Consider the following 27,012-nt stretch of genomic DNA (forward strand, 5'->3'; position numbering starts at 1 on the left):
CATGGTGACACTACTACTGTATGTATACTGTACCTATATGTGTATATGTATATATTATATACTGCACACAGCTGCACCTTGTACTGTCACATGGCGACACTACTACTGTGTATATACTGTACCTATATATGTGTATGTATACATATATTATATACTGCACACAGCTGCACCTTGTGCTGTCACATGGTGACACTACTACTGTATGTATACTGTACCTATATGTGTATATGTATATATTATATACTGCACACAGCTGCACCTTGTGCTGTCACATGGCGACACTACTACTGTGTATATACTGTACCTATATGTGTATGTATACATATATTATATACTGCACACAGCTACACCTTGTGCTGTCACATGGCGACACTACTACTGTGTATATACTGTACCTATATATGTGTATGTATACATATATTATATACTGCACACAGCTGCACCTTGTGCTGTCACATGGTGACACTACTACTGTATATATACTGTACCTATATGTGTATGTATATATTATATACTGCACACAGCTGCACCTTGTACTGTCACATGGCGACACTACTACTGTGTATATACTGTACCTATATATGTGTATGTATACATATATTATATACTGCACACAGCTGCACCTTGTGCTGTCACATGGTGACACTACTACTGTATGTATACTGTACCTATATGTGTATATGTATATATTATATACTGCACACAGCTGCACCTTGTGCTGTCACATGGCGACACTACTACTGTGTATATACTGTACCTATATGTGTATGTATACATATATTATATACTGCACACAGCTACACCTTGTGCTGTCACATGGCGACACTACTACTGTGTATATACTGTACCTATATATGTGTATGTATACATATATTATATACTGCACACAGCTGCACCTTGTACTGTCACATGGCGACACTACTACTGTGTATATACTGTACCTATATATGTGTATGTATACATATATTATATACTGCACACAGCTGCACCTTGTGCTGTCACATGGTGACACTACTACTGTATGTATACTGTACCTATATGTGTATATGTATATATTATATACTGCACACAGCTGCACCTTGTGCTGTCACATGGCGACACTACTACTGTGTATATACTGTACCTATATGTGTATATGTATACATATATACTGCACACAGCTACACCTTGTGCTGTCACATGGAGACACTACTGTGTATATACTGTACCTATGTGTGTATGTATACATATATTATATACTGCACACAGCTACACCTTGTGCTGTCACATGGAGACACTACTACTGTGTATATACTGTACCTATATGTGTATGTATACATATATTATATACTGCACACAGCTACACCTTGTGCTGTCACATGGAGACACTACTACTGTGTATATACTGTACCTATATGTGTATGTATATATTATATACTGCACACAGCTACACCTTGTGCTGTCACATGGCGACACTACTACTGTGTATATAATGTACCTATATGTGTGTATGTATATATTATATACTGCACACAGCTGCACCTTGTGCTGTCACATGGCGACACTACTACTGTGTATATACTGTACCTATATATGTGTATGTATACATATATTATATACTGCACACAGCTGCACCTTGTGCTGTCACATGGTGACACTACTACTGTATGTATACTGTACCTATATGTGTATATGTATATATTATATACTGCACACAGCTGCACCTTGTACTGTCACATGGCGACACTACTACTGTGTATATACTGTACCTATATATGTGTATGTATACATATATTATATACTGCACACAGCTGCACCTTGTGCTGTCACATGGTGACACTACTACTGTATGTATACTGTACCTATATGTGTATATGTATATATTATATACTGCACACAGCTGCACCTTGTGCTGTCACATGGCGACACTACTACTGTGTATATACTGTACCTATATGTGTATGTATACATATATTATATACTGCACACAGCTACACCTTGTGCTGTCACATGGCGACACTACTACTACTGTGTATATACTGTACCTATATATGTGTATGTATACATATATTATATACTGCACACAGCTGCACCTTGTGCTGTCACATGGTGACACTACTACTGTATGTATACTGTACCTATATGTGTATATGTATATATTATATACTGCACACAGCTGCACCTTGTACTGTCACATGGCGACACTACTACTGTGTATATACTGTACCTATATATGTGTATGTATACATATATTATATACTGCACACAGCTGCACCTTGTGCTGTCACATGGTGACACTACTACTGTATGTATACTGTACCTATATGTGTATATGTATATATTATATACTGCACACAGCTGCACCTTGTGCTGTCACATGGCGACACTACTACTGTGTATATACTGTACCTATATGTGTATGTATACATATATTATATACTGCACACAGCTACACCTTGTGCTGTCACATGGCGACACTACTACTGTGTATATACTGTACCTATATATGTGTATGTATACATATATTATATACTGCACACAGCTGCACCTTGTGCTGTCACATGGTGACACTACTACTGTATGTATACTGTACCTATATGTGTATATGTATATATTATATACTGCACACAGCTACACCTTGTGCTGTCACATGGCGACACTACTACTGTGTATATACTGTACCTATATGTGTATGTATACATATATTATATACTGCACACAGCTACACCTTGTGCTGTCACATGGAGACACTACTACTGTGTATATACTGTACCTATATATGTGTATGTATACATATATTATATACTGCACACAGCTACACCTTGTGCTGTCACATGGCGACACTACTACTGTGTATATACTGTACCTATATATGTGTATGTATACATATATTATATACTGCACACAGCTGCACCTTGTGCTGTCACATGGTGACACTACTACTGTATGTATACTGTACCTATATGTGTATATGTATATATTATATACTGCACACAGCTACACCTTGTGCTGTCACATGGCGACACTACTACTGTGTATATACTGTACCTATATATGTGTATGTATACATATATTATATACTGCACACAGCTGCACCTTGTGCTGTCACATGGTGACACTACTACTGTATGTATACTGTACCTATATGTGTATATGTATATATTATATACTGCACACAGCTACACCTTGTGCTGTCACATGGCGACACTACTACTGTGTATATACTGTACCTATATATGTGTATGTATACATATATTATATACTGCACACAGCTACACCTTGTGCTGTCACATGGCGACACTACTACTGTGTATATACTGTACCTATATGTGTATGTATACATATATTATATACTGCACACAGCTACACCTTGTGCTGTCACATGGAGACACTACTACTGTGTATATAATGTACCTATATATGTGTATGTATACATATATTATATACTGCACACAGCTACACCTTGTGCTGTCACATGGCGACACTACTACTGTGTATATACTGTACCTATATATGTGTATGTATACATATATTATATACTGCACACAGCTGCACCTTGTGCTGTCACATGGCGACACTACTACTGTGTATATACTGTACCTATATATGTGTATGTATACATATATTATATACTGCACACAGCTGCACCTTGTGCTGTCACATGGTGACACTACTACTGTATGTATACTGTACCTATATGTGTATATGTATATATTATATACTGCACACAGCTGCACCTTGTACTGTCACATGGCGACACTACTACTGTGTATATACTGTACCTATATATGTGTATGTATACATATATTATATACTGCACACAGCTGCACCTTGTGCTGTCACATGGTGACACTACTACTGTATGTATACTGTACCTATATGTGTATATGTATATATTATATACTGCACACAGCTGCACCTTGTGCTGTCACATGGCGACACTACTACTGTGTATATACTGTACCTATATGTGTATGTATACATATATTATATACTGCACACAGCTACACCTTGTGCTGTCACATGGCGACACTACTACTACTGTGTATATACTGTACCTATATATGTGTATGTATACATATATTATATACTGCACACAGCTGCACCTTGTGCTGTCACATGGTGACACTACTACTGTATGTATACTGTACCTATATGTGTATATGTATATATTATATACTGCACACAGCTGCACCTTGTACTGTCACATGGCGACACTACTACTGTGTATATACTGTACCTATATATGTGTATGTATACATATATTATATACTGCACACAGCTGCACCTTGTGCTGTCACATGGTGACACTACTACTGTATGTATACTGTACCTATATGTGTATATGTATATATTATATACTGCACACAGCTGCACCTTGTGCTGTCACATGGCGACACTACTACTGTGTATATACTGTACCTATATGTGTATGTATACATATATTATATACTGCACACAGCTACACCTTGTGCTGTCACATGGCGACACTACTACTGTGTATATACTGTACCTATATATGTGTATGTATACATATATTATATACTGCACACAGCTGCACCTTGTGCTGTCACATGGTGACACTACTACTGTATGTATACTGTACCTATATGTGTATATGTATATATTATATACTGCACACAGCTACACCTTGTGCTGTCACATGGCGACACTACTACTGTGTATATACTGTACCTATATGTGTATGTATACATATATTATATACTGCACACAGCTACACCTTGTGCTGTCACATGGAGACACTACTACTGTGTATATACTGTACCTATATATGTGTATGTATACATATATTATATACTGCACACAGCTACACCTTGTGCTGTCACATGGCGACACTACTACTGTGTATATACTGTACCTATATATGTGTATGTATACATATATTATATACTGCACACAGCTGCACCTTGTGCTGTCACATGGTGACACTACTACTGTATGTATACTGTACCTATATGTGTATATGTATATATTATATACTGCACACAGCTACACCTTGTGCTGTCACATGGCGACACTACTACTGTGTATATACTGTACCTATATATGTGTATGTATACATATATTATATACTGCACACAGCTGCACCTTGTGCTGTCACATGGTGACACTACTACTGTATGTATACTGTACCTATATGTGTATATGTATATATTATATACTGCACACAGCTACACCTTGTGCTGTCACATGGCGACACTACTACTGTGTATATACTGTACCTATATATGTGTATGTATACATATATTATATACTGCACACAGCTACACCTTGTGCTGTCACATGGCGACACTACTACTGTGTATATACTGTACCTATATGTGTATGTATACATATATTATATACTGCACACAGCTACACCTTGTGCTGTCACATGGAGACACTACTACTGTGTATATAATGTACCTATATATGTGTATGTATACATATATTATATACTGCACACAGCTACACCTTGTGCTGTCACATGGCGACACTACTACTGTGTATATACTGTACCTATATATGTGTATGTATACATATATTATATACTGCACACAGCTGCACCTTGTGCTGTCACATGGTGACACTACTACTGTATGTATACTGTACCTATATGTGTATATGTATATATTATATACTGCACACAGCTGCACCTTGTGCTGTCACATGGCGACACTACTGTGTATATACTGTACCTATATGTGTATGTATACATATATTATATACTGCACACAGCTGCACCTTGTGCTGTCACATGGCGACACTACTACTGTGTATATACTGTACCTATATGTGTATGTATACATATATTATATACTGCACACAGCTGCACCTTGTGCTGTCACATGGCGACACTACTACTGTGTATATACTGTACCTATATATGTGTATGTATACATATATTATATACTGCACACAGCTGCACCTTGTGCTGTCACATGGTGACACTACTACTGTATGTATACTGTACCTATGTGTATATGTATATATTATATACTGCACACAGCTACACCTTGTGCTGTCACATGGCGACACTACTACTGTGTATATACTGTACCTATATATGTGTATGTATACATATATTATATACTGCACACAGCTACACCTTGTGCTGTCACATGGCGACACTACTACTGTGTATATACTGTACCTATATGTGTATGTATACATATATTATATACTGCACACAGCTACACCTTGTGCTGTCACATGGAGACACTACTACTGTGTATATACTGTACCTATATATGTGTATGTATACATATATTATATACTGCACACAGCTACACCTTGTGCTGTCACATGGCGACACTACTACTGTGTATATACTGTACCTATATGTGTATGTATACATATATTATATACTGCACACAGCTACACCTTGTGCTGTCACATGGAGACACTACTACTGTGTATATAATGTACCTATATATGTGTATGTATACATATATTATATACTGCACACAGCTACACCTTGTGCTGTCACATGGCGACACTACTACTGTGTATATACTGTACCTATATGTGTATGTATACATATATTATATACTGCACACAGCTACACCTTGTGCTGTCACATGGAGACACTACTACTGTGTATATAATGTACCTATATATGTGTATGTATACATATATTATATACTGCACACAGCTACACCTTGTGCTGTCACATGGCGACACTACTACTGTGTATATACTGTACCTATATGTGTATGTATACATATATTATATACTGCACACAGCTACACCTTGTGCTGTCACATGGAGACACTACTACTGTGTATATAATGTACCTATATATGTGTATGTATACATATATTATATACTGCACACAGCTACACCTTGTGCTGTCACATGGCGACACTACTACTGTGTATATACTGTACCTATATATGTGTATGTATACATATATTATATACTGCACACAGCTGCACCTTGTGCTGTCACATGGTGACACTACTACTGTATGTATACTGTACCTATATGTGTATATGTATATATTATATACTGCACACAGCTGCACCTTGTGCTGTCACATGGCGACACTACTACTGTGTATATACTGTACCTATATGTGTATGTATACATATATTATATACTGCACACAGCTGCACCTTGTGCTGTCACATGGCGACACTACTACTGTGTATATACTGTACCTATATGTGTATGTATACATATATTATATACTGCACACAGCTGCACCTTGTGCTGTCACATGGCGACACTACTACTGTGTATATACTGTACCTATATATGTGTATGTATACATATATTATATACTGCACACAGCTGCACCTTGTGCTGTCACATGGTGACACTACTACTGTATGTATACTGTACCTATATGTGTATATGTATATATTATATACTGCACACAGCTACACCTTGTGCTGTCACATGGCGACACTACTACTGTGTATATACTGTACCTATATATGTGTATGTATACATATATTATATACTGCACACAGCTACACCTTGTGCTGTCACATGGCGACACTACTACTGTGTATATACTGTACCTATATGTGTATGTATACATATATTATATACTGCACACAGCTACACCTTGTGCTGTCACATGGCGACACTACTACTGTGTATATACTGTACCTATATGTGTATGTATACATATATTATATACTGCACACAGCTACACCTTGTGCTGTCACATGGAGACACTACTACTGTGTATATAATGTACCTATATATGTGTATGTATACATATATTATATACTGCACACCGCTACACCTTGTGCTGTCACATGGCGACACTACTACTGTGTATATACTGTACCTATATGTGTATGTATACATATATTATATACTGCACACAGCTACACCTTGTGCTGTCACATGGAGACACTACTACTGTGTATATAATGTACCTATATATGTGTATGTATACATATATTATATACTGCACACAGCTACACCTTGTGCTGTCACATGGCGACACTACTACTGTGTATATACTGTACCTATATATGTGTATGTATACATATATTATATACTGCACACAGCTGCACCTTGTGCTGTCACATGGTGACACTACTACTGTATGTATACTGTACCTATATGTGTATATGTATATATTATATACTGCACACAGCTACACCTTGTGCTGTCACATGGCGACACTACTACTGTGTATATACTGTACCTATATGTGTATGTATACATATATTATATACTGCACACAGCTACACCTTGTGCTGTCACATGGCGACACTACTACTGTGTATATACTGTACCTATATGTGTATGTATACATATATTATATACTGCACACAGCTACACCTTGTGCTGTCACATGGAGACACTACTACTGTGTATATAATGTACCTATATATGTGTATGTATACATATATTATATACTGCACACAGCTACACCTTGTGCTGTCACATGGCGACACTACTACTGTGTATATACTGTACCTATATGTGTATGTATACATATATTATATACTGCACACAGCTACACCTTGTGCTGTCACATGGAGACACTACTACTGTGTATATAATGTACCTATATATGTGTATGTATACATATATTATATACTGCACACAGCTACACCTTGTGCTGTCACATGGCGACACTACTACTGTGTATATACTGTACCTATATGTGTATGTATACATATATTATATACTGCACACAGCTGCACCTTGTGCTGTCACATGGTGACACTACTACTGTATGTATACTGTACCTATATGTGTATATGTATATATTATATACTGCACACAGCTACACCTTGTGCTGTCACATGGCGACACTACTACTGTGTATATACTGTACCTATATATGTGTATGTATACATATATTATATACTGCACACAGCTACACCTTGTGCTGTCACATGGCGACACTACTACTGTGTATATACTGTACCTATATGTGTATGTATACATATATTATATACTGCACACAGCTGCACCTTGTGCTGTCACATGGCGACACTACTACTGTGTATATACTGTACCTATATGTGTATGTATACATATATTATATACTGCACACAGCTACACCTTGTGCTGTCACATGGAGACACTACTACTGTGTATATAATGTACCTATATATGTGTATGTATACATATATTATATACTGCACACAGCTACACCTTGTGCTGTCACATGGCGACACTACTACTGTGTATATACTGTACCTATATGTGTATGTATACATATATTATATACTGCACACAGCTACACCTTGTGCTGTCACATGGAGACACTACTACTGTGTATATAATGTACCTATATATGTGTATGTATACATATATTATATACTGCACACAGCTACACCTTGTGCTGTCACATGGCGACACTACTACTGTGTATATACTGTACCTATATGTGTATGTATACATATATTATATACTGCACACAGCTACACCTTGTGCTGTCACATGGAGACACTACTACTGTGTATATAATGTACCTATATATGTGTATGTATACATATATTATATACTGCACACAGCTACACCTTGTGATGTCACATGGCGACACTACTACTGTGTATATACTGTACCTATATATGTGTATGTATACATATATTATATACTGCACACAGCTACACCTTGTGCTGTCACATGGCGACACTACTACTGTGTATATACTGTACCTATATGTGTATGTATACATATATTATATACTGAACACAGCTACACCTTGTGCTGTCACATGGAGACACTACTACTGTGTATATAATGTACCTATATATGTGTATGTATACATATATTATATACTGCACACAGCTACACCTTGTGCTGTCACATGGCGACACTACTACTGTGTATATACTGTACCTATATATGTGTATGTATATATTATATACTGCACACAGCTACACCTTGTGCTGTCACATGGCGACACTACTACTGTGTATATACTGTACCTATATGTGTATGTATACATATATTATATACTGCACACAGCTACACCTTGTGCTGTCACATGGAGACACTACTACTGTGTATATAATGTACCTATATATGTGTATGTATACATATATTATATACTGCACACAGCTACACCTTGTGCTGTCACATGGCGACACTACTACTGTGTATATACTGTACCTATATGTGTGTATGTATACATATAATATTTACTGCACACAGCTGCACCTTGTGCTATCATATGGTGACACTACTACGTGTACTACTGCTGTGTGTATACGGTACCTATGTGTGTATGTATACATAGATACTGCGCACAGCTGCACCTTGTGCTGTCACATGGTGACACTACTACTGTGTATATACTGTACCTGTGTGTGTGTTGTCACATGGCGGCAGTACTACGTGTACTACTACTGTGTGTATACTGTACCTATATGTAGAGAGAGAGAATGAAAACAATTGGAACCGCATCATCAAATACCTCAGTGTGGAAAGCTTTTCCAACCAACAGGCCAATGGTTCCTTATAATAAGGTAAAAAAAGAAAAACCGCACAAAAAAATTGGACTTTATTGCCCAATGGCGTGGCGACGTTTGAGAAAGGATATCATATCACATCCGAAACGTCGTCGTGCCACACTAAAATCCCACATCCTAGATATCACTGAATGAAATATTCCAGTTGTAAATCTTTATTCAATACATAGTGGAATGTGTTGAGAACAATAAAACCTAAAAATTATCAACATAAATTACAACTAATAACCCATGGAGGTCTGGAGTTGGAATGATGCTCAAAATGAAAGTGAAAAATGAAGTTACAGGCTGATCCAACATCAGTGGAAATGCCTCAAGACAAGGAAATGATGCTCAGTAGTGTGCGAGGCCTCCATGTGCCTGTATAACCTCCCTACAACTCCTCGGCATGCTCCTGATGAGACAGCGGATGGTCTCCTGAGGGATCTCCTCCCAGACCTGGACTAAAGCATCCGCCAATTTCTGGACAGTCTGTGGTGCAATGGGACGTTGGTGGATGGTGCGAGACATGACGTCCCAGAGGTGTTCAATCGGATTCAGGTCTGGGGAACGGGTGGGCCAGTCTATAGCTTCAATGCCTTCATCTTGCAGGAACTGCTGACACACTCCAGCCACATGAGGTCTGGCATTGTCCTGCATTAGGAGGACCCCAGGGCCAACTGCACCAGCATATGGTCTCACAAGGGGTCTGAGGATCTCATCTCTGTACCTAATGGCAGGCTACCTCTGGCGAGCTCATGGAGGGCTGTGCGGCCCTCCAAAGAAATGCCTCCCCACACCATTACTGACCCACTGCCAAACCGGTCATGCTGAAGGATGTTGCAGGCCGCAGATCGCTCTCCACGGCGTCTCCAGACTCTGTCACTTCTGTCTCATATGGTCAGTGTGAATCTGAGCACAGGACACCAGTGGCGAATTTGCCAATCCTGGTGTTCTGTGGCAAATGCCAAGCGTCCTGCATGGTGTTGGGCTGAAGCACAACCCTCATCTGTGGACATCGGGCACTTGGACCATCCTCATGGAGTCTGTTTCTAACCGTTTGTGCAGACAAATGCACCTTTGTGGCCCGCTGGAGGTCATTTTGCAGGGCTCTGGCAGTGCTCCTCTTGTTCATCCTTGCACAAAAGCTGAGGTAGCGGTCCTGCTGCTGGGTTGTTATCCTCCTATGGCCCCCTCCACGTCTCCTGGTGTATTGGCCTGCCTCCTGGTAGCGCCTCCAGCCTCTGGACACTACCCTGATAGACACGACAAACCTTCTTGCCACAGCTCGCATTGATGTGCCATCCTGGATGAGCTGCACTACCTGAGCCACTTGTGTGGGTTGTAGAGTCCGTCTCATGCTACCACGAGTGTGAAAGCACAACCAACATTCAAAAGTGACCAAAACATCAGCCAGAAAGCATTGGTACCGAGATGTGGTCTGTGGTCCCCACCTGCAGAACCACTCCCTTATTGAGTGTGTCTTGATAATTGCCAATAATTTCCATCTGTTGCCTATTCCATTTGCATAACCGCATGTGAAATTGATTGTCAGTGTTGCTTCCTAAGTGGACAGTTTGATTTCACAGAAGTTTGATTTTCTTGGAGTCATATTCTGTTGTTTGCGTTCCCTTTATTTTTCTGAGCAGTGTATATATACCGTGCTGTCAGACTCAGACGGAGCTATTCGCCTCAATGGAGATGAGGGTCATTACTGATGATTTTCTCATCAGAGTGGAAAATTTGTAGATATCTTCTGCACTACCGATTATTGAAGATGTCAATTGAAAAAATTGATTATCTTGTGGATTATATTCACTGATTTATTGAATAAAAACTGCAAGGTAATACGATTTTTATTTTTTACTAGCTGAAGAGCCCGGCGTTGCCTGGGCATAGTAAATATCTGTGGTTAGTTATAGCACCTCACTTCTCTTATTTTCCCATCACGGCTCTCATTTTCCTCCTCACATCTTTCATTTTCCCCCTCATTCCTCTCATTCCCCCCTAACACTTGTCATTCACCCCCAACTCTTGTCATTTCGACCTCACATCTGTCATTTTCTGATCACTCCACTATTTTCCACTCACACCTTTTCATTTTCACCTCACACCTTTTCATTTTCACCCCAAACATGTATATACTGTCATCTCCCTTATATATAGTATACACCTGTATGTCATCTCCTGTATTAGAACTCGTTCACATGTTATTTGGTCAGTATTTTTACCTCAGTATTTGTAAGCTAAATTGGCAGCCTGATAAATCCCCAGCCAACAGGAAGCCCCCCCCCCCCCCCCCCGGCAGTATATATTCGCTCACAACATACACATAATAGACAGGTCATGTGACTGACCGCTGCCGTATTTCCTTTATGGTACACTAGTTGCTCTTGTAGTTTGTCTGCTTATTAATCAGATTTTTATTTTTGAAGGATAATACCAGACTTGTGTGTGTTTTAGGGCGAGTTTCATGTGTCAAGTTGTGTGTGTTGAGTTGTGTGTGGCGACATGCATGTAGCGACTTTTGTTAGATGAGTTTTGTGTGGTGACATTCGTGTAGCAACTTTGTCGAGTTGCATGTGACAGGTTAGTGTAGCAAGTTGTGTGTGGCGAGTTTTGCGCGTGGCGAGTTTTATGTGTAAGTTTTGTGTGAGGCAACTTTTGCATGTGTGGCGAGTTTTGTGCAGGTGGCAATTTTTCCACGTGTGCAAGTTTTGCATGTGGCGAGTTTTCCATGAGGTGAGTTTTGCACGTGTGGCGAGTTTTGCATGTGGCGAGTTTTGCGCGTGGCGAGTTTTGAGCGGTGACTTTTGTGTTTCGACTTTTATGTGGCGAGGTTGGTGTATGTGTGGTGAAATGTGTGCTGAGGATGTGTTCAAGCACGTGGTAGTGTGTGGCGCATTTTGTGTGTGTTCATATCCCCGTGTGTGGTGAGTATCCCATGTCGGGGCCCCACCTTAGCAACTGTACGGTATATACTCTTTGGCGCCATCGCTCTCATTCTTTAAGTCCCCTTGTTCACATCCGGCAGCTGTCAATTTGCCTCCATCACTTTTCCTTTCACTTTTTTTTCCCAATATATAGATGGGGGCAAAATTGTTTGGTGAATTGGAATGCGCGGGGTTAAAATTTCACCTCACAGCATAGCCTATGACGCTCTCAGGGTCCAGACGTGTGACACTGCAAAAGTTTGTGGCTGTAGCTGCGACGGTGCAGATGCCAATTCCGGACACGCACACGCGCGCGCACACACACCTTTATATATCGGATTTTATATCATTGACGTCTTGATAAATCGGCTTTGACCACCGTGGATCCGCAGCAGCTGAACATCAACCAAAAATGCTTAATCCTACAAATCAGGTTACCACAATCTTATAAAAATACTTATGTTTGTCAGATAAGACCTTATTTGCGCTACTTTCTCCTTAGTCTTTTATTATGGATATTTTTTGGCCTCCATCCTGGCAGCACTCGTGATCTACCACTTTTTGGTGCTTTTTGTGAAAAACTTAAATCCTGCCAGGATGAAACAAAACGGACTCCGACGTGACTCCTTCTGCTTCATTTAAGTGCATGGGGTTTCCATCTAAATGCAGATTTTGGAGGATTCCAATGGAAATCCCTACATAATTCTCAGCACAGAGCACTATATATGTGTGACCCTGGACTTAAAGGGGGTGTCCACTACTTGAACAACTTCTTCTCCATCACTGTTCTCCCTTATAACATAGCAGCTATACTTTTCTACGGTTTGCGTATCATGAATCAGGTGACAGGTTTGCTTTAAGAATAGGTCATCAATATGAAAGTAATGAGCATCCCCTTTAAAAAAACGTATTTATTGTTTTTCCAGCCCAAGGATCATTTTCATTAGTATTTTTTTTTTTATTATTGATAAAACTCCGCGGAAAGATATTTTAAAATTTATAGCAAAACAATAAGTCAGAATATAATGTCCTGGCCATGGTTTTAGTTGTATTTTTTTTCTTCTTTAAAAGGAACCTATCACCCAATTTTCCCTTCACCATTCTAGAATGCTTTTATTAAACTCTCCTATGGCGCGGCCCGGTCTGATGGGCGTCTCTGGTCTTGATCCGGCGCCTCCTCTCTTCTTGTGATCGCCATTCTCCTTCCTTCTTTGCGTGGATGATGCGTCCTACATCATCCACGCAGTGTCCTCCATCGCGCTCCTGTACAGATGTACTTCTTTCTGCCCTGCCGAGGGCAAAGTATTGCAGTGTGCATGTGCCTGCGCTTTTTGGCCATTCCCCACGCATGCACAGAGTGGTACTTGGCTCTGCCCTCAGCAGGGAGGAGTGCGCCTCCACAGGCGCCATGGAGGATGTCATCCACATGAATGGCAATTGCAACCTGTTCACTTTGCCTTGCAGATCAGATTGGGGACATACTGTATATACAGCATTCTAGAATGCTGTATATGACGGCGTCCCCCAAGTATTAAAACGTTTATGTGAAGATTATAAGAAAGCCGAGCAATATAGACCTTGCTTGCTTTGTTGGCTGCTTCACCTGTAAGGGCACTGAGCTGGATCAGGTCGGCACCAGGATTGCAGCTACCAGGAGTACTAGGAGCCCCAGCAAGCCTGATATGGACGCTGCCAATGCGGATTCCTATTGCTGTGTTTGTAGTATATCTTTGTACTAGTGCAGGAAATGGCTCCGGGATTTTATACAGAATTCACTTTACCTCCTGTCTTCTCTCTTCCAGCAATTAGAAATTATCACACCATTTCAACTATATTTCAACCCTGAGCTGATATTTCGACATTACCAGGTGAGTCTCCTGGGTTTTGGACCTGTCAGTAATGTTTCCGCTTCTGCAGTGCTCTGTGATGTGGCAGAACGTTGTAGGAGCGCTCAGTACGTACTGCAGGAAGTTACATGCCACAGCTTTTTTCTTTTTTCAATTCTGTTGGAAGTATCATATTACATGGTTTCTGAGCGCATCTCTGCCCCAAAAGACAGCTGGTAGCAGATAATTTATAGGTTTGCATTTGGTACAAAGACTCTACTCTGGTTTTCAAAATGTTCTTTATGAGATAGAAAAAAAAATAGGATTGGGCAGTGCCGGATTACCAATTGGGCATTATTATTTACTATTATTTATATAGCACCATTGATTCCATGGTGCTGTACATACAAATTACAGTAAACAGACTAGCAATGACAGACTGGTACAGAGGGGCGAGGACCCTGCCCTTGCGGGCTTACATTCTACAGGAGCATTAGCTGTTCTAAGGAGCAAGGTTAGAGGGGGTGTTCACTACTCAGACACCCCTTTTCCATCAGCATGTTTGCTCCCAGTAAAATAAAACCACTTCTACTCTCCTGCAATGCCGTGTTGGCACTGGCTCTCCAGGGACTTGCATCACATTATGTCATGCAATCCCTGTGACCGTTCAGCGATGGCTTCACCCTCTTCGCCTTGAGACTAGCCAGACATCAAGAAGAAGTGAGCTGCCGCCACAGGTCTGACTTCTCTTCATGTCTGATTTGCCCGATGCCGGGGAGAGTGAAGCCAGCTCTGATTGGGCACAGAGATCACGTGACATAACAATGTGATGTGAATGCCGACACTACTGGAACGGTGCCAGCATCAGAGGGGAGTATAAGTCTTATTTTACTGGGAGGAAACATCCTGATTGAGAAGGGATTGTCCAATTAGTGGACAACCCCTGTCAGTTGAATCTTTCTCCACTGAGCAATGGGGTGATTTGGGAGGAGGAAGAGGGTCCGTAGTCAGACTGCTCATATTGTTACGATTGGGTATCCCCAGTGCGAGCTGGCAGTCATATGCAGAATGTATGCAATTTGCCTACTCGTGGTCACGTGCCGACTAGATTCAACCAGCTTCCTTCAATTCCTGGCTATTGAGAGAAGAGGAATAAGTCTAGTTTTCATGTGACCACGAGTATGCTGATTGTATCTATTCTGACATGTGACCTCCGGCTGGCAGTGGCGATACCAGGGAATCGCATGCTGCCACAATTGGGCAGTCTGCCATAGCATAGTGCCTGCAGGCTTTTGTCCCAAGCCAAGGTTCCTCAACTTGTCACATAATTGTACCTTGACAAGTTTGCGATCTATTTGCTCTTCAATTGTACAGTTTCTCCACCACACTTTGGCAACTCCGTTCTCACATTACATGGCTTGAAAAGTAATATGCTTCTATTATGTTTGTTTTTTTTTTTTTTATTATTATTATTCTTTAGGTATGGAGACTAGTCACAAACTTCCTATTTTTTGGACCAGTTGGATTCAATTTTTTATTTAATATGATTTTTCTGTATCCTTTATAAAGTGGATTTTCAGACATGATTCCTAGTATGAGATGACCATTTACATCATTAATATTAGATTTACAGATCTGGAAAAATCTTACTTCTGTTAGGAAACGCATTCTATTTATGAATTTGAGTTGGGACCCTCTCCGAGCAACTGCTTAGGCCTCTTTCACACTTCAGTTGTTTGGCGACAGTCACTTCCGACATAGTGACGGATCCGTCACAATTGTTGAGAAAACGGTTCTAACGGATCCATTTTTTTGACGGATCCGTTACTTGGGGGTTGTCTGGGAAAAGTATCTACTTTTTTGAGCATGCGCAATTGAAAAAGCGGATTGGGGCGACGGATCCGCCGAAATGACGGTCGCGACGGATCCGTCCCCCATAGGCGGCCATTCTATGGAATGGCGGACGCGGCAGATCCATCGCGATCCGCCATTTCGGCGTTGACAAAAAACGTTATAATGTCCGTCCATGTCTAGATGACGTCCGCCAAATTTCGACGGATCCGTCGCATGGCGGATGGAACGGACGACCATCCGTCACAATCCGTCGCTAATGCAAGTCTATGGGAAAATAACGGATCCGTCAAAAAAAATGACGGATCCGTTATTTGAGGAAAATGGCGGTTTTAGACTGACGCCAAACAACTGAAGTGTGAAAGAGGCCTTAGGCTACTTTCACACTAGCGTTGGTACGGGCCCGTCGCTATGCGTCGGCCGACGTACTGACGCACTTTGTGAAGTAAATGAACAAAGGGGGCAGCGGATGCAGTTTTTTCAACGCATCTGCTGCCCCATTGTAATGTCCGGGGAGGAGGGGGCGGAGTTTCGGGCGCGCATGCACGGTCGGAAATGGCGGACGCGACGCACAAAAAAAGTTACATGTAACTTTTTTTGTGCCGACGGTCTGCCAAAACACGACGCATCCGTCGCACGACGCATGCGACATGTGGCCATACATCGCAATGCGTCGCTAATGCAAGTCTATGGAGAAAAAACGCATCCTGCAGGCAACTTTGCAGGATGTGTTTTTTCTCCAAAACGACGCATTGCGACGTACAGCAAACAACGTAAGTGTGAAAGTAGCCTTATCCAGGAGTGCCGTATTCCTACTGACTTATTTCTTTTAATTTGTAACGGATCCGTTTTTTTGCTGACCGGATCCAGGGGACCCACTATTCTGACTGGTCTCCTGTGCATCTTGATAGTCAGTAGCGCTTTTAAAGCAGGTTTTTGTACATAGTCAAACATACCTGCCTGAGATCATGCAGTCGGCATCTGGTACTTGCTGCCTGTGGATCGGACAACATACTGTATATCATCTGTCAGGTTCACTTTAAACATTTGGGTTATCTTCAGTACTTCTGTAGCTTAGACCGTGCACACTGACTATACATTTAGTTTTATGCAGGGTCAAATGTTACAGTAATTTAGAGACATTTGGTTTCTTTAATAATAATCAAAACTGTCCCTTAACAACTAAATCCAGATATAGATACTGCCGGATGCTTGAAGAAGGATCGTTTCGTGGTCGTACTGCAGACTTTGTATTTATGTTCCTCTTTGGTGGCCTCTTAATGACTGTATCCTTATAAGTATTGAATATTTATTTTTTTTAATACTAGGCCTTCATTTCAGTGGTATATTAATAGTTTAACTTGTACCCATAAGTTAAAAATGCAAAGAGTATTCTAAAGAAAAGTAATGCATTGTTAAACCTTTCCACTGCTAAGGACTAATGTAGTGCATCATGTCTTTAAAGACGACTTTTCCCCAGAATGTTCATGTTGAAGTGCACATGATGTAATATTGGCTACAGGGCAGAGTATTTTTTTTTTTTTTTTTCCATGTCGCTGTTGCAGAGATATTAGCAATATTGATGAGCGAACGTGCTTGGATAAGGTGTTATCTGAGCATGCTCTGGTGCTAAGTGTCTTCAGTGTGCTCAGATAATCTGTACTCCTGTATGTCTCACAGCTGTTCGACAGCCGTAACATATTCAGGGATTGCCTCTTTGTTGGTCAATGGCCGCAGCACATGCAGGGATTTCCTAACATATTATTCGAGCACGCCGAAGCCACTCTGTTACCACACGAGCATGCTCAGATAACACCTTATCCAAGCATGTTCGCTCATCACTAATTAGCAGTCAGAGCATTTGACAACTAATGAGGTAATTTTATTTCCAAGTGGACATTATCAGTGATTTTTGAGGTGTGTACTTCTTCATTCTATGACAGTTGCCCAATCATAAGCAGGCAGCAACACAGCAGGAGAAAAAGAACACTCCCCACAATAGTTTAGTGCATGTTTCTCATTGTGGTAGATATAACGACACAGCCCTGATACCTGGGTCTAATATTCTGCCTTATTAGAAAGTGCTGGGAGTAGAGCACATGTGACTAATACCTTTCTGATAAGGTCACGAGCGGCCGTGGGGAAGCCCCCCTTTGGGGACAGGGCAGCACAGCTGAGTTTAGTTGTATTACATTACAAAGTCAAGGCTCTCACCTGAACTTTACTGCCCCTTCCCCCACATTGCCTCTCTGGAGATTAGAGCGGTCAGTAACCACACTGTTATGTTTGTGCTCACATTAACTTCCAATGGATCTGCAGTGCGAGCAGAGCTATTTTGGAGCATGTTCCTTTTCTCCTGTGTTGGTTCCTGCTATGATTGGTCAGCATCATACAGGGGAAAGTACACTCCACCAGTGAAAATTCTGATAAGACCCACTAGATGCCAAATACTTTGATTGCTAATGTTTTTGCAATGGAGAAGTGATATACTGCTGGCAATCTACAGAGGGGACGGTGATGGTAATTGAGTTGGTAATTTTTTTGCACTAAAAAAAACGACGCTATAGGCATGACTTTTATAGTCCCCTATATGGTTAGTTTAAAATGAGTTTGGGTGGTGACACTCCCTTTAACAGCCATAGATTTGTGTTTTTCCTTAATATTCTCTAGATGTTTGGACTTTTTGTCAATTTAGTTTTCCTTGGCCAAGCTTTTACAATAATGCTTGTGTATGTATGGAGCAGGAGAAATCCATATGTTCGAATGAACTTCTTTGGGCTTTTGAATTTTCAGGCTCCATTCCTTCCATGGGTCCTCATGGGCTTTTCACTGCTGCTGGGGAATTCAATTATTGTGGATCTCTTGGGTAAGATCTATACTACCTGGTATGAAACTTGTTGGGGTAAATGTTTTGTATTGTCCATGTTTCACACAAGGAAATATTAATATTCCCACTGTAAACCACCTTTTTTTTTTCTTTTGAAATATTCAAACTCTTACTTAGCAGTGTAAAAGTTGCCCAAGACTGGTGTTTTGCTGTGTTAACGCCATCCTTTATAACTTGGCAATGCTTGTAGTTATCTGTCTGGCTCATTTCTTTTCTGGAGGACAAGTTTACTCTAAGCATTAGGAAACTGGTAATATTATTCTAGATTCCACATGGGAACGTTTCTGTGTTTGTAGTTAAGTTCTCTTCATATGTTGCACTTTGTGACCTTTTTTTGTTTCTTTCGTTCTTTCAGGTATTGCTGTTGGACACATCTATTTCTTTTTAGAGGATGTGTTTCCTAACCAGCCTGGAGGAGGAAGAATTTTGAAGACTCCATACATTCTGTAAGTGAAGTGCTGGTTCAGGGACATCTTCTCTCGCCTCTGCATGCTTACATGGATCTAGTAAGAAAATGAGTGTAAACATCAGGATACATATCGCCAAATGTACTTCTTTGTGCATGTCTGTCAGAAGTTCAGCCTACATCGCTGTCTTGAAGAATTCAAAGCTTCTTGTGACATTTGATCCAGCTGTACTTAAACGGGATTTACCTACCGGTAGATTGAAAGTTATTCTTGATCCATAGCATAGGGAATGTCAGCTACTTCCAGCAGTTCCATTGACCATCAAAGGAGGTTCATAGGCTCTAGGCTTCCACCTTATTCAGATGGGGCAAATCTCTATATCTGGATCAGTGGGGTCCCAGAGTTCATACCCCCAGCAATCACTAAGTCCTCTGCTATCCTATGGATAGCTTTCAATCTTGGAAAATGTTATTAAGGTGTCTATAGCTAGGCTCTGGTCAGTTTTGGATAGCACATTCCCAAAGCCAATAACATTTTAGCATTTTTATTTATATAAATGTGGCAGGTTTTTGCTACTTAATCCGAGATCAGTATAATGTAGGTGCATGCAGCCTGATTTTTAGCGACTATTACTTGCAGAGCAGCTTGCTATATAGTTTCAATACAATCAGTGTTTTATCAGCAGGAGATTCACTGCATGACTAGGTGTCTGTGGGCCATTCCAGCTAATCTGTGTAACCCCGCCCTCACCACTGATTGGCAGCTTGCCAGGAAGCTTCCAATCAGGGGTGTGGGTGGGGTTATACACAGCTCAGTATTGGGACCATTGCTACATCTGCAGCAGAGAAAACAGGGATTCTATCAAAACTGTACCAAGCAGTCCAGTAAGTGATACATCCCTGGAATCAGGGTCTCTATGTCTACTTCATGGACATCTCAGATTACATGGTAAAAACCTGCTGACAGATTCAGTTTTAGTGAGCATGGGAAGTAACAAATGTGATTTGTGCAGTCACAAGTTATTTCTCTTATATAATACCTTTTATATCACTTGACTTAATTTGCAGGAAAGCAATATTTGATACACAAGATGAAGACCCAAACTACAATCCACTCCCAGAAGATCGTCCTGGGGGATTTGCTTGGGGAGAAGGACAAAGACTTGGAGGTTAAAGAGCCGACAAGAGAAAGTGTCACACAGGAGCTGAACTCGTGTAATCTCGCCTTGATTGCACATTGCCCTGTTGTGGCGATAACCTACCGTTCTCCCGAACAGGACGCACTTTATATTCCATTGACTGACACAAGGAGCCCTTTATACTTTCCCACCAGTGCCTCCCCATAGAGGACTTGTTTGCAATGGTACTTGAAGCTCTTGGACCCTAAACTGGAAATATGGAAACTGATACTATTTAACCAGACTGCGCAGACTTCTTTATTGCTTTTTAACAATTGTGTGTTATTTCTTTATTTTTGATACAAAAAAAAATCTTTAAGGACACATGGATTGTCCAGGTTTTGGCAGAACATAAACTATAGTATGTGTAGAGAAGATTGTGCAAATGCCAATAAACCGCACAAAATCGGGGTCATACAACAGCCACCATTCCTCTTCTCTGCGCCAATGCAAGATGCTTATTTTATACAAGTTACGACTCTAGACTACACTCTTTTATGCAGTGACACAAAACTGTGCTGCGCTGGCTGATTTTTTTTTTTCCTTTCTAGGGTTTGATTATCAGATAATTGGTTTATTACCGCATTTCATTTGAGCTATGGAAATACGAAGAATCCAAGAAAAATAAAAGTTGGTGTATTATATAATATTTTATATGCACAATAAATCCACAGAAGTTGTGCTTTTAAACAAGGTTCTAAATACCTGGCATTTTCCATGTATAACATAATGGGGAATTAGCCTTAACGAAGTTATGTTCACACTTGTGTGTGGCTTGTCTGTGTATGGCTGTGTAGTTCCTCCCTTAAGCTCCGCCTACTACCGCATGCGTCCTGTGTCGCCCTGCGTACCTATCTTTAACATTTGGGTACACAGGGACATGCGTTGTATGCAGATGTGTCCGCATGCGGCGTTTTGATGTGCCCGACGACCACGCGGGAACTCAACTTTTTACGTTCCCGTGCGGTTTGGCGGGCACTTCAACCCCACATGCCGACGCATCCGCATACAACGCATGTCCCTGTGTACCCAAATGTTAAAGATAGGTACGCAGGACACATGCTGAAGTAGGCGGAGCTCGAAGGAGGAACTACGCAGCCATACACAGACCAGCCACACGCAAGTATGAACCTGGCCTAAGCCTCTTGACTTTCTATCCTGCACGTTTAAAAGCTACTAGTAACAGGGATTTCTCATCAACCTACGTGGGTGAAATTACAAAGTGCTTATAAAACCGGTAACTTTGCCCTAGAGGCATGTGCTGTGGCACACCCACTGAGTTTAGAAGCAGAGTAAGTTTTAGGAAGTCATCAGAGATGGTTTTCCTGACTAGTCTCCTTTGGCGGCCTTGCTGATGGTGTGTGGGTTTTGTTTTTTAAGTGGGTTACAGGTGAAATCAAGCCTGAAACAGATGTCCTGTGCACATACCCGTATTGAGGATCCTCTCTTTGGAAAGAGATTTTTATTTCTTGAGTTTACGCTCATTGCCTAAAGGTACCGTCACACTAAGCGACGCTGCAGCGATACCGAGAACGATGTAGATCACTGCAGCGTCGCTGTTTGGTCGCTGGAGAGCTGTCACACAGACAGCTCTCCAGCGACCAACGATCCCGAAGTCCCCGGTAACCAGGGTAAACATCGGGTTGCTAAGTGCAGGACCGTGCTTAGTAACCCGATGTTTACCCTGGTTACCAGTGTAAATGTAAAAAAAAAAACACTACATACTTACATTCCCGGTGTCTGGTCATGTCCCTCGCCTTCAGCTTCCCGCACTGACTGAGCGCCAGCCGTAAAGTACAGCGGTGACGTCACCGCTGCACAGCGTGCTTTACGGCTGGCCGGCCCTCACCAGTCAGTGCGGGACCTGACCAGACATCGGGAATGTAAGTATGTAGTTGTTTTTTTTTTTTTTTTACATTTACAACAGTAACCAAGGTAAACATCGGGTTACTAAGCGCGGCCCTGCGCTTAGTAACCCGATGTTTACCCTGGTTACCAGTGAAGACATTGCTGGATCGGCGTCACACACGCCGATTCAGCGATGTCAGTGGGAGATCCAGCGACGAAATAAAGTGCTGGACTTTCCCCAGCGACCAACGATCTCCCAGCAGGGGAGATCACAAAAAGCAACGTCACAAAAAGCAACGATATCGTTAACGATATCGTTATGTGTGACGGTACCTTTAGTTACCGGCCACCGCTGCAGTCCTATCGAAGGTAGCCTGTCTTCTAGACAAGTAGCATTTGCGTGCAAGTTCTTTGTGCCTGAAATTGTCTGCATCATTATCTTTCCATGCTCTTTCAATGCTGTAGAGGCAAAGCTGCTCTGCTTGCAGCATCTGACATGATATACATTCAAAAAAGGTGTTCACGATGAGACTAGTGCAGTTAAAGGGAACCTGTCTACAGGATTGTGCTGAGTAACCTATAGACAGTGTCAAGTTGGCGCTGTTATACTGATTTAAAATGATTCCTTGGTTGATGAAATCCGTCTTGTGGTTGTTTAATCTTTATTTTCAGTTTTGAGTTAATGATATTCTCGTGCTTCGGGGCGGGGCTGTGGGGTGGCTTCATGTGGTGCACTGACTAGGTATTCATAATGCAGACTGCTGACAGGTCACTGATCCCTCACTGACCTGCCCCCTAGTTTACATGATGAATATTATAAATATTTTTAAAAATCCCCTTCTGCAGGCAGGTGCCGGTGGCACCATGATCGCATCCATAATGTGCAATTTATTAGTTTTTGATGGTATTCATAACATTTTTTAAAATGGAGCCTGCTGTGCCAGCGTAGTAGCAGCTATTGGCGACCCGATAACTGCTCCTGCACAAGCGCAGCCGGCACCATCAGCGATCCGATAGCTGCCGGTGGCGCTATCTTGCTAGAGAACAAAAAAAATTACCCCTTCCAAGATGGCACAGTAGCATCTATCAAAATCGCTGATTGATGCTACTGCACAGGCGTGGCCGGCACCATACTATTTGTTCATTATGTACACTAGGGGGCAGGTCAGTGAGGGATCAGTGACCTATCAGAAGCCATACATGTGAATAAATAATCAGAGCACCACATGACGCCCCCCACAGCCACCCGGAGCACAGGCATATCATTAAATGAAAACTACAAATAAAGATTACACAACAACCACAGATGGATTTCATCAACCAAGGTATCATTTTAATCAGTATAACAGCCCCAACCTGACACTGTGTGGGTTACTGTGCACAACCTTGCTTGACCGGTTCCCTTTAATAAGAATTGGGGGGCTCTCAACCGTTTCTCTAGAGATCACCCTCAGAAGGCAGCATAGGAGGACGGGGATCAGTGAGATTGTTAGGCCCCAATATCCCCTGTTGTGTCCCAAATGCAGGACTCCTGCCCTAACAAGGGCAGTACCCAAGTATGACACTGTAGTAGTGAACCCCAACCATTACCTACACGTTTCAGCCTTTTTTAATAGGACTCATCAGGGAAAAATCTAGTAGAGGGGTAAATATATAGTATAAATTGTTAAAGGCTCTCTGAGTAGTGTAGTGCCACTGATAACTTGGATAAGAGCATGTCAAACATGGTATAGCCAAGAATGTTCTTGACGTCTTCCCGACACCTAGGACTTGTCACAGATGAGATCTGCCCTGCTTGTATGAGGCTTGGCCTAGTGTCACACATCAGAGTGTAGAATCCATAGGGCATTTCATGCATTACCAAGGGCCGCCTATGTCTGATGGTCACAATTGTGGGCAGAAGGATATTGAGTTCTGGACGCTGGAGCACTTTCTTCAGGAGGGTTTTTCTGAATGCCTAAGGGAGAGGTGACAACTTTTCAATCAAGGTCACAAACATGGGCCTGGGAGAGTCTGCAAGTATAGAATAAACTGCATCCATACAGCTCTAGTCCCAGAGATCTCTGCTTCTAGAAATTACATTGTACATGTTCCTACGCTTGCCATCTGCATTTCAACTAAACTGAACGTAGATGACTCTAAAGACTGTAGTAGTGTGAAGAAAGTATTAAGGGAGAAGGAAGCTTGAAGGGCGTCTTCAAAAAGCCCGCAACAGTGACTTATTTCACATAAAAGAAAAAGTCACCCATTTAGATGGGTGTATTGTTAGTCATTGCGGTCTTTGTGCAAAACAGACCACCCCTGCACAGCACGCAGGCCAATGGTTGCCAATGTGCTACACATACGTGAAATAGCAGCATGCATTATTGTTAGTTTTATGGGTGACAATCGCATATGTCATCATTTTGAGAGCTAGGAAAGTTGGACAAGTAAGGACTGCACAGTCCTAAGTTTCTTTATGCTAAACCCACCCAGTTCTTTTTTGTATTCCCACACAGAAATAGAGCCCCTAATAAAGTCTCTTTGACTTTTCATACAGCATGATGCTTTCCACAAAGAACCGCAGCACCATGATGTCCCTTCACACAGCGTGATGCCCTCCCACAAATGATCTCCTTTACACAGTATGATGGGCATCCCCGCTCACACACATGCCCCACCATTCTTTTACATATAGTATGACGCCGCACAGTGCCCTTCCTCCCACACTCACGCCCCACGATGATCCCCTTCACACACACACACTGTTCTGCCACTACCATGCATCCCCAATATAGAGCTCTCCCATAAGCGCTAATTATTCATTTGCATACACTATTTGATTCAACTGACCTGATTGAACCTATTATATTAAAAGTAAATCTGTCAGAAGGATCAACCTTCCTACGTCGTCTATATGGGCATGTAAGTCATAGGAATCTGGATAAAATGATACGTTGATATGTGATCCAATGTTTTATTCCAGAGAAATCTGTGTATTTCTTGAATGTAAATGAGGTGTTAAGATCTATAGGCAGGACACAAATCTGTATGAGACTCTGCCTCCAGAGCTTATTGTAAGTGAAAGGGGCGTTACCAGTGTGAGACATGTAAATTTGGAGAACAGACTGTCGGTCATTATATGTCTCACAATAGTAATGCCTCCTTTCATCTATATAATTGTCTAAGGGTCACTTCCGTCTTTCTGTCTGTCCTTCTTTCTGTCACGGATATTCATTGGTCGCGGCCTCTGTCTGTCATGGAATCTAAGTCACTGATTGGTCTTGGCAGCTGCCTGTCATGGCTGCCACGACCAATCAGCGATGGGCACAGTCCGATTAGTCCCTCCCCTACAGTCACAGTGCCCACCGCCCGCTCCATACTCCCCGTAGTCAGTGTCCCCGGGGCCCGCTCCATACTCCCCGCTCCATACTCCCCGCCGTCAGTGCCCGCTCCATACTCCCCTCCGGTCACCGCTCACAGAAGATGGCGGCCGGCGCGAGCGCATCGTCCAACGATGGAAGGTGAGAATAGCAGGTTTTTGGTTTTTATTATTTTTAACATTAGATCTTTTTACTATTGATGCTGCATAAACAGCATCAATAGTAAAATCACAGCAGCTGAATGATTTACAGCTACTACCCAGCCTGAATACATGTGGGGGTTGCCTGGTTCCTAGGGAATCCCCACAT

General features: G+C 41.5%; 1 protein-coding gene across 1 annotated transcript in view; it reads left to right on the top strand.

Annotated features, from left to right (window-relative positions):
- Nucleotides 1–22,195, top strand: part of DERL2 (derlin 2) — a 28,213-nt gene extending 6,018 nt beyond the window's left edge. The window contains exons 2-7 of the mRNA XM_069757482.1: nucleotides 15,148–15,213; nucleotides 16,652–16,725; nucleotides 18,215–18,308; nucleotides 19,693–19,888; nucleotides 20,265–20,355; nucleotides 21,384–22,195. Coding sequence (XP_069613583.1) covers nucleotides 15,148–15,213; nucleotides 16,652–16,725; nucleotides 18,215–18,308; nucleotides 19,693–19,888; nucleotides 20,265–20,355; nucleotides 21,384–21,489 — 627 coding nt within the window. The 3' untranslated portion in view covers nucleotides 21,490–22,195. The remainder of the gene's footprint in view (nucleotides 1–15,147; nucleotides 15,214–16,651; nucleotides 16,726–18,214; nucleotides 18,309–19,692; nucleotides 19,889–20,264; nucleotides 20,356–21,383) is intronic.
- The last annotated feature ends 4,817 nt before the right edge of the window (nucleotides 22,196–27,012 follow it).

The sequence above is a fragment of the Ranitomeya imitator genome, chromosome 3 (assembly GCF_032444005.1).
Source record: "Ranitomeya imitator isolate aRanImi1 chromosome 3, aRanImi1.pri, whole genome shotgun sequence".
NCBI lineage: Eukaryota > Metazoa > Chordata > Amphibia > Anura > Dendrobatidae > Ranitomeya > Ranitomeya imitator.